Source organism: Pituophis catenifer, unplaced genomic scaffold, assembly GCF_029215685.1.
Source record: "Pituophis catenifer annectens isolate HBS135680 unplaced genomic scaffold, rPitCat1.0.hap2 SCAF_1, whole genome shotgun sequence".
Lineage (NCBI taxonomy): Eukaryota > Metazoa > Chordata > Lepidosauria > Squamata > Colubridae > Pituophis > Pituophis catenifer.
The window spans coordinates 309,131,202-309,141,993 of NW_027256881.1; the positions used below are offsets into that span (position 1 = coordinate 309,131,202).

The 10,792-nt window shown below is 36.7% G+C and overlaps 1 protein-coding gene across 1 annotated transcript in view; it reads left to right on the forward strand.

The window, feature by feature from the left end:
* The window catches only part of CUNH14orf132 (chromosome unknown C14orf132 homolog), a 28,850-nt gene extending 18,326 nt beyond the window's left edge, over positions 1-10,524 (forward strand). The window contains exon 2 of the mRNA XM_070936141.1: positions 10,300-10,524. Coding sequence (XP_070792242.1) covers positions 10,300-10,524 — 225 coding nt within the window. The remainder of the gene's footprint in view (positions 1-10,299) is intronic.
* Positions 10,525-10,792: the final 268 nt, after the last annotated feature.

The following is a 10,792-nucleotide window of genomic DNA, read 5'->3' on the forward strand; positions in this document are numbered from 1 at the left end:
AGCCTCTTCCCAAATTTTATTTTTTCCTGGCTTCAGGCTATAAATTTCTTTGTCCTTAGGAGCAGGAGTCATCAGTTGGAAATCCTTTGGGAGGAAGTATAGAATATTCACCATAATTGTCATTATCACCTGGGAGGAGTTGTATGTTTGAAAGTACAAGGTTGGTGAAAGCTACACCTCATATGGACATGGTGTGTGTTTGCGATTATGTATGTATACACACACAGAGACACACACACACATATACAGAAGTGGCTGCTTTCTATAATTCAAAGGCTACATTAAGAAGAATTGCTTTTGTAGATACTGAGTACTCCTGAAAGGCCATTCTATCCATTATTTAGTAAGTATAAACTGGCCCATTTTAAACCTCTTTGTTCATTTAAATTTCTTGGGCAAAGTTTCGTTGTCCTTTTCCATGCCCATACATGCATCATTTCCTTTAAAATCTAATCCGTGTGTGTTTTGACTGTAAAAATCATCAGGACTGGATTTCCAAAGTGAACGCTGGGTGATTAGATTGTTTGCTTTCTGCACATTTATTATGGGGAGTTCTTTTGGTAGTATAGCGGTTCCTACCAATTTCTCAGCTGTCAAAGACATATGGGACCTTTCTAAGTAAACCTTTAGTTGGAAAGTGAGAATATGCTTGATTTAATCCCTTTCTGCTTGCATGAAAGTTATTTAACCTTTGGAAAGGCTAGAAATATTTTCATGATGGATAAAGCGTCTTTACAGAGGAAAAAAAATAATTAAAAAGTCAAGCTTCCTTGCGTATCAGGTCACGCTATTATCTACGTAGTCTAATCTTCTCTAACTGACAGCAGCGTCTTAGACAAGTCTTTTTTTAAACCAGAATTACCAGAAATTGAACTGGGACTTTATCATGAGTTACGTTTTAGTTTCATTTATATTTGATTAATCTCCACTTGAGGTTGCCAGATTTAAAGTCTTCTTGTTGTTATTGTTAGTTGCAAAGTCATGTCTGACCCATCGCGACCCCATGGACAACGATCCTCTAGCCTTCCTGTCCTCTACCATCCTCTGGAGTCCATTTAAGCTCAGGCCGACTGCTTCAGTGACTCCATCCAGCCACCTCGTTCTCTGTCGTTCCTTTCTTCTTTTGTCCTCAATCTTTCCCAGCATTAGGCTCTTCTCCAGTGAGTCCTTCCTCATTAAATGGCCAAAGTATTTCAGTTTCATCTTCAGGATCTGGCCTTCTAAAGAGCAGTCAGGGTTGATCTCCTTTGGACTGACCGGTTTATAATTCAGATTTCTCTTCAATTCTGCCCCCCCTCCACCCCAAGTAATTGTCTCCCAAGTATTTTGAAGTATCTACAATACTCAGCTAATATCACCCAGCCTGGTACTATAAAATTTAGCACATTCAAAGATCATCAGACTAGGGAATCCTGTATTTAATTAAAAATCTCGCTCCTCCATTTTTTTTCTTTTTCTTTTGTAAAGTTTTATTTGATTCTGATCTCTTGGGTTTTCTTGCCAGTTGTGAAGAAAATAAGGCTGGTCCTATAATTGATATAAAAAGTCTACACAGCCATATTAAAAGGCCATGTTTTTGAGATGTAAAAAAATCAGACCAAGATAAATCACTTAAGAATTATTTCTGTCATTAATATAACATATAAGCTGTACAATTCAATTGAAAAACAAACTTAAAACTTTTAGCGGGGGGGGGGAATCAGGGGTGAAATGCTCCCGGTTCGGACCGGATCGCCCGATCCGGTAGCGATGGAGGCGAGTGATTCGGAGAACCAGTAGCAAAAAGGCTTGCCCCCCCCCCCATGCCCAGCTGAGCCGCACAATCATTAGAGGCTTTTTTTTTTACTTTTAAAAGCATTTTTTCTACAACCTCTTCGGCCGAAAAAATGCTTTTAAAAGTAAAAAAAGAAAAGCCTCTGATGATCGTGCGGCTCAGCTTGAATTGTCAGAGGCATTTAAAAGAAAAAAAGGGTTTTTTTCTTTTAAATGCCTCTGACGATCCAAGCTGAGTTGCCTGATCGTCAGAGACTTTTTTTCTTTTAAATGCCTCTGACGATCCAAGCTGAGTTGCCTGATCATCAGAGACATTTAAAAGGAAAAAAGTCTCTGCCAATCAGGCAACTCAGCTGGGATTGTCAGAGCCTTTTGAAAGCGTTTTTTTACAACCTCTTCGCCGAAGAGATTGTAGAAAAAATGGTTTTAAAAGTTTTTTTAAAATGGTCACGCCCACCCAGTCACATTACCCCCACCCACCAAGCCACACCCATAGAACCGGTAGTAACAAATTTTAGATTTCACCACGGGGGGAAATAAAAATAAAAAACTCACAATAGCGTGATTACAAGAATGCTTTACATCTCACTTGAATTATACAGGTAGTCCTTGACTTATAACCACAATTGAGCCCTGAATTCTGTTGTTAAGCCAAAAATTTGTTAAGTGAGTTTTGCCTCATTTTAGAACCTTTCTTGTCAGGGTTGTTAAGTTAGTAACACAGTTGTTAAGTGAATCTGGCTTCTCCAGTGACCTTACTTGTCAGAAGGTTGCCAAAGGGGATCACATGATCTTGGGACACTGCAATCGTTGTAAATATGAACCAATTGCCAAGCGTCTGAATTTTGATCATATGATCACAGGGATGCTCCAATGGTCATAAGTGTGAAAAACTGTCATAAGTCACTTTTTTCAGTGCCATTCTAACTTCAAACAGTCACTAAACGAACTGTTGTAAGTCAAGGATTGTCTGTACCTAGAAGCCTTGTGAGATCCGGAACAGCTTCTAGTAGTACAACATAAATGTAGTAATGCCAAAAATTGCCCACACTTTTGCATTCAGCACCAGCTGCAGCTTTTGAATGTCCCATTTCCAGTTCACATCACAACAGCCCCAGGACAAAATTCAGATTTAATTTATGACTACTAATCAGGGTGGATAAAAATCAATGATTTTTTAAAAAAAAAAATCAAAAAAATCAGATTTTTTTGATTTAAATTGGATTTTTTGATTTAAATTGGATTTTTTTGATTTAAATTGGATTTTTTTTATTTAAATCAGATTTTTTTAAATAAAATGCTTTTTGAGGAAAATATATTACCATCCAATGGTAATATATTTTCCATCATGAAATAAAGATTAGTTTTTTAATTATGTAGAATAAGGCTGTATATGTTTAATTTTTTTGGTAAATAAATTCCATTAATCCATTCACAATGTCATGCTCTTCCAGAGGTTTTGTAAGATTATTGGGCAGTTTCTCTACTTACAAGATATTATCACAGATGCTTGGTTTACTTTTGCAGTTCTCAAAACTGAATTTGACTCAGCAGAGATCACATGCCTCTTCTTCACAGCAAAAATGTTATAACATGAACAGAGTTGAGAAAAAGACCTTAATCCTATTGTTCTACAAACCTATGAATACAGAATCAACCCCTTCAGTGCTAAGTTTCAAGAAGGTTTTTTTTTTTTTTTAATTTTGATTTATATGCCGCCCTTCTCCGGAGACTCAGGGCGGCTTACAATGTGTTAAGCAATAGCCTTCATACTTTTGTATATTTATACAAAGTCAGCTTATTGCCCCCACAAACTGGGTCCTCAATTTACCTACCTTAGAAAGGATGGAAGACTGAGTCAACCTTGAGCCTGGCGGGATTCGATCTTACTTTAATTGCAGACAGCTGGTCTTAAATTACAGAGCTCCATCTGTTGAGCTATCCAGGCTCCTTCCAAGTTCAGTGAATAGAATAGAAACAATATTTTTCTGATTGTTTAGAGTGGAATAGATCTGCACAAGAAGAAAGTGAAACTAAGTGTGAGGAGGAAGGGGCAAGCAGACAAGCAGTACAAAATGAAAGTGAAACTTTCTGAGCACAATACTGCACAGCCACAGACAGACAAGTCTTTGGATCTTTTTGTGTGTATGACCTGAGGTTTATCACATTCTTTCCTTGGAGGAAAAAACCTATAATGGCAGCAGACCGTAAAAGAGACCCAGTTTGGCAATATTTTAATGAAGTTCCTTTACCTATCGGTAAGGCAGGCATGCGTGCAAACTGCAAACACTGCAACAAAGAAATGCAAGGTCTGGTGGCCCGAATGAGGCAACATCATAAGAAGTGCTGTGATGAAGATGACCAAAGAAACACATTTGAACAAGCAGGATCTTCAGGTTGGTGAACATTTTTATTGAATCATATTTCTAAAGACTGCCTTGAACTGTCATGTTTGAGCAAAATTATATTTCTTATTATTACTGCATGTTACTGTCATTTGGTACAGTTATGAAGAAAAGCAAATATTCCTTTTGGGGCAGTGCTGTGTACAATAAGCAGAAATTGTATAAACAATAAAATAACAGCATTGACTTTTTTGTTTAGGGGAATTCATGGATTCTGGAAACTATCCACCTTCAAGATCACCATCCTCCTGTTCTACAGTTTCAGAGTTATCCATCCAGGATAGTGCTTCATTAGCATCATCATCATCAGACACCCACAGCCACATATCACTATCACCTAAAAGAAAGAAAAAATCCTTCCTTCCTGGAACCACCATAGATAAGTTTGTGATAAAAACTAGCAGATTAGAAAAAAGAGTTAATTGATAAAAAAATTGCCGAGTTTGTTTATGCAACGAACTCTTCTTTCCGTCTGACTGAGAACCCACATTTCATTAATATGGTTCAGTCACTGAAACCAGGATACAGTCCACCCAGCAGAGCAGATGTTACAGGGAAACTGCTGGATAAAGTGTATGACAGAGAAATGGAGCAATGTGCAACAGCTCTGGAGGGTAGAATTGTTAACCTAAGTATTGATGGGTGGAGTAATGTCCACAATGACCCTATTGTATGTGCTTGTATAACAATAGAAGAAGGGAAAGTCTTCCTTGCACAAACAATTGATACGTCAGGAAATGCACACACAGCAGAATACTTACAAGAGGTGGCAGTAAAAGCTATAATAACATGTGAACAAAAATTCAAATGTCTAGTACACAGTTTGGTCACAGATAATGCTGCAAATGTATCCAAGATGAGAAGAAATTTAGAAGAGCAGAAGGGAATACAAAGCTAATAACATATGGTTGCAGTGCTCATTTGCTGCACCTCTTAGCCAAAGACTTAAGTGTTCCAGAAATAAAGACTAATGTTGTTGAAATTGCTAAATACTTCCATAACAATCATTTTGCTGCAGCAGCTCTGAAAAGGATGGGTGGAACCAAGCTAATGCTCCCACAAGATGTTAGATGGAACTCTATGGTGGACTGTTTTGAGCAGTATATCAAGAACTGGGCTATTCTGATGATAGTTTGTGAAGAAAATCGAGATAAAATAGATGGCACTGTCATGGCCAAAATCCTCAACATTGGGCTTAAGAGAAATGTTGAACATAATGCTGAGCATCCTGAAACCCATCTCTGAAGCTTTAAACAAAATACAGAAAAATAGCTGTTTTATTGCTGATGCTGTTGAAATTTGGAAGAAACTGAGTGAACACTTAAAAACAGAACTACACATGGACAGAATTAAATTACAAGCATTAAAAAAACGAATGGGACAAATACTATCTCCAGCTCATTTTTTGGCAAATATTGTCAATATCCAGTATCAGGGTCAAAACTTAAGTGCTAAGGAAGAGGAGTTAGCTATGACATGGGTATCCAGCAATCATCCATCTGTAATGCCAACTATAATAAACTTCAAAGCTAAGGGGGAACCATTCAAGAAATATATGTTTGCTGAAGATATTTTAAAGAAAGTCACACCAGTGAACTGGTGGAAGTCACTTAAGCACTTGGATTTAGAGACTGTTCAAGTAATGATTTCACTTTTAACAGCAGTAGCTTCTTCTGCAGGCGTTGAAAGAATATTCTCTTCCTTTGGACTCATTCATTCTAAATTGAGAAATCGTTTGGGACCCGATAAAGCAGGAAAGCTTGTTTTTCTTTTCCAGATTATGAACAAAGAAGAAGATGAAGATGACGAGTGAGCTACAGAGGACAGCATTTAAGTTTTTCATGTGTAGGCTGGGCTGACAGTCTAAGTTTCTTAATATATATATATATATTGTTTAGCCAAATTAGTTAATAAACATGGATGTTTGTTTAAGCAAATAACATATGCTGTAATGTTATTGTTTCAGTTGAATAAATCTATTTAAATTGTTATTATTAAGGTAATGATTATTTTTCTCCTTCCTAAGTACAACAGAAAAGTTGTCCAAATATGAATGATTAACCTATTAAACGGGGGATAAAAAAACTAATATGAAAAGTTGTTATTCTAAAAATCTTCATCTACTTGCATATTAAAGTTATACCAGCAAGAATTAGTCTTTATGTAGAAAACTATGATTTAAATCAAGCCTTACTGACTAGTGATTTAAATCGTGATTTAAATCAGTTTGATTTAAATCAAATCCACCCTGCTACCAATGTACATCAATGTAAAAATGATGTAAATGTACATGATGGACCTATCCCAATGACTTAGAAAAGTCTAAGACACATCAACATTATTGCTGATGCTTACAGGATAGCTTCCTATTAGAAAAGAGACCACAAATTCCTGAGCTGCCTTGGACTCAACCCAGATTCCTTCATTTCTCTAACTTTGGCATTCCAATCATTATTTTTTGTGTCCTTTCATATAGAAACTTTTACAATTATCTGCTAATTTTTTTCACTACATCTGTAATAGAAGATTACAATGGCACAGTGTTGATATTAACCAAATATCTTTGAATGCTAACAGATAGGTTTCTGTAGTTTATAGACTTATAGCTAAGCACACAGCAATTTCATAATTTCACATGGGTCACTGATTTTCACATTCCATTCCATGTTTTCATTTAGTGTGCCGATTCTAATATCTTTGTAAAGAAACCTAACTTAATATTGGCAGGTTCAATATCTACAGTTGCTTGTGGCATTGGTCTGCTTATGTTATGACATCTGGATCTACTAATAAAATTGCAGCTTTCTTCCTGACAATGTGCACAAGGATGTCCCTTGGAGGTTAATTTTATGAAATGTATACTACTACTATTCACCTTACCAGCCTCTTTTTGAATGTCATCTTTCTCACAATCCAGAAAATTAGACACAGACATAACAATCTTTTCCACGTTCTGGAATTGCTCTAAAACTCAAGCAAAATTCTTTTTCTGTTAATTCAAATAGTGCCAAGTTGTCCAATTCTTTCTCCATCTCTCTATTTATAACTTCTGTCTTACTTTGCAAAACTTCCACTTTGTCAGTAATTTCTTTTACATTTAGTCAGTTGTCTTCTTTAATCTTTTTAACTTCTCCTTTCAATCTTTTTTATCCTCCTTCTGTTTCCTTTTTAACCATAGCAGTCATCTTTTTTGCCAACGTCTTCAAACATTTTCTGCAATAATTCTGATAAAATGACCTTGGCTGCAAGTTGTTCTAGTGAAACTCTGCATCCTTCTCCTAATTTAGCAAGTTTTCAAGTGGTTGCCATTGTGACAAAATGAAAGTATGTCAGTTAATTTGGTGAAGGTCAAGGCAGGCTCATCTTTTTTTCCCCTGATTTTCTTTTCTTTAGTACTTTAGTCCCAATTACCTCTATAGTAGTCTCACATATTATCTTTATCATCTTGTTTTTTAAAACTTCACCTATTGTCTACTCTCCTTAAAAATAAACATCAGCATTCCCATGAAAGTCCAGTCTAATTTCGTTATTTTCAGAAACAATTTTGCCAAAAAAAGATCTAATTTTTGAGAATCACTGTCCCCTTTATCTGTTTAAAACTGGTTTGATCCTGTTAAGCATTTTGCTTTTAATTTAAAAACCACTGAAATAGCTTTTTTTTTTCTTAATTTCAAGAAGGTGGTTCTCACCTAAAGTCTTTGATCTTCACTGTCATTCAGAATACAGAATATTCTGTATTGAAATTCAGAATACAAGTCCAGATGTGTCTAAGAAAGTGATGTATTTGTTGGTCAAATACCCATTAAGGCTGCACAATGGTTAAAGGCACATTGTAAATCCCCTAGTTCCCAAACTTCAACCCACAACAGAACACAAGAAGCTCAGTTTCTATGGTCTTCCAAGAGTGCAAGTTGGTAATCCCAAAGCTTTCTCTTTGCCTCCAGAAGGACTTTTGTCAACCAGAAAGTAGCTCCTGGCTTCAATTCCACCGTAGTCTTGTCCCTACTCAGATAGCTACTCACAGAGATGCCTAATCCACCATCAATCCTCATCTGGAAGCTTATTTCTTTAATAATACTGATCCCAATGCTTTTCAACCTGGGATCATATCCTTTGACACCCAAACTTGTTTAAATGTTTCCGCTAAACCCATACTGCTTTTGTGGCATTATTAGAGAAGTGGTTTTTGTTTTGTTCCCTTATTTCAGGTTTAATGCTAGGGATTGCATTTCTTAGGAAATCCTAATGTGTACAGAGCCTCACATGTTCACTTCCCCATTATGGATTACCCTTAATTTCTACTTTCCTGTTTCTATTTTATCACTAGAGGAAATCCTATGAGATGTTTCCACATCCACCAGCAGAGTTCTTAAGGTCATTGGAGCCACTGAAGTATCCAACAATATCAAGGTGGTCATCTTCTAGGACAGTGGTGGATAACCTTTTCCGGACCCCAAAATGCAATGCGTGGCCCCTGTGCATGCACCCTACCCCCTTGTGCATGCACGGGTGCCCCCTACACGTGCCCCCCCCACACACCCCGCATGAGTGGCAGAGACCAGAAACCAGCTGGCTGGTGGGAGGCGTGCACGCATGCGTGGCAGAGCTGAACAGGGGCAGCAGCTCATGTGCCCGCAGAGAGCGCTGCATGCCCCCTCTGGCATGCGTGCCATAGGTTTGCCACCACGGTTCTAAGAGGAAAATGCAAATAATCTAGGCTTTACAACTATGATTTAGCCAGAGAGCATGTTAGAAACATTTTACTACATCTTTTAAAAATTCAGGAGTGCTATTTTTTTCATTAAATGAATGAGAAAAGTTATATGAAATGAAGATAATGGATTGAACATAATCTGTACAAAATGAAAGGCTTTCTAAAATGCTAATTTCATGGAAGTTGAAAATGAGACAAGCAGTTGGGAAGGGTTTATGACAATTACTTAATAGAAAGAAGAATGGAAGACACAATTGTAGGTTTCTTGTCAATTTAGGGTTTTTTTCTGTGTTTCTTATTTTCTATCTTTGGTCTTGTTTATTTTCTATATTTTGTTATATTGAAAGTTTCTAATAAAAGCTTAAAATGCTAATTTCACATCTTGGTTTAAAGCCATTTTCATATTTTGAACCATACTTTAATTTGAAGAATTGCTATCTCTGTGGATGCTATTTTCCTTCTCCTTCCTAATAGCACTTTGACAATACTAACAGAAGCTTGAAATATTTGACTGGTATTTATCATGAACTGCTTGCAAATGTGGAGATTCCAAAGCAATCCTTTTAGAGTTGACAACATTTTCCTATTTATTTACACAATGCAAGTTGGTGGTGGTGGCGGAAGAGTGAAGATAGAACAGAATCAATAGCCAGGAAAGGGGAAAAAATGAGCCTTTGAAAGGTTAAAATGAATTGGCTTAAGTTCAACATCCCTTTCCTAAGTCTAAATCAACATACACTCCAAGTAGAGTTTTCCTTCAAAAATTGTTTTTCAAACATGAAAACTTTAAAATGTGTGGTCTTTAACTCTCGGAATTCCCCAGCCAGCTGGCTTGGATGAAATTCTAAACATAATATCTTTGATTCAGATAATATGGTAAACTATGTTTATTCTAATCTGGTAGGGGAAGTGACTCCATTAGGGGGAGGAGGTGAGGAGTGATTAAATCATATCAGACTCCACTAACTCTGTTGCCTAACTGCAGCCCATCAACTCCAATAAAAGCATTGTGTGTTCTGAAGTATCCATAACAAGGATGCACCTTGCTGTGTTATTTTGGAGGGCCATATAGTCATATTCTACTTATAAGGGCCTTTTACTTTCATCACCCACTGTTGGAAACCTCCCTTAATCCTTCATGCTTTTCATGGAAGAGTAGAGCTCGTGAAATTTTGATGTCTTTTGAAAGGAGATGTTGCTGTAACGTGAATGCAAAACATATTTATTTCATGCAGTACATCTGCTTAGGCGAAACTTATTTTTAAAAACAGGTAACCTTATCTAAAGCATAGTCTGCAGCTTTGCTGACCAGCGGAGTTTAAGCTACTTTCCTGTATGCAGTATTTGTCTACATAGTCATCTTCCATCTGGATGTTAACATTTATATTTTAAATTTTTCTTCTGCAGCTTCCAGTTATGGGAGGAGTGTTTATGGACTCACCCAATGAAGAATTTAGCACGGAATATTCTTTGTTTAATTCATCTGCCAATGTCTACAATGCTGCCTCAGTGCCAAACCAGCCAGAAGAGACATCTCGTTCTTCAAATGATGCCATTTTGTTATGGATTGCAATTATAGCCACAATTGGGAACATTGTAGTTGTTGGAGTTGTGTATGCATTTACGTTTTGAGAAGTAAAGAAGACAACTCTGGGAGACAAGAGTTGCTTTGCCATCATTCCTAAGAGCAGATGTATGTGTATGTATGTAACATTATGTGCACATACCTATATAAAATGTAAATCTTTATACATATTGGTAGGTAGATGTAATTTCTTATCTAAGGTCCCAATTAACAGCAAGTGGCAAACAGAATCACCAAAATACCCTTTACAAAAAAGACTTTTGTAAATTATGTGGAGTTGAAACATAATTTACACCATAGCCAATTAAATATGGA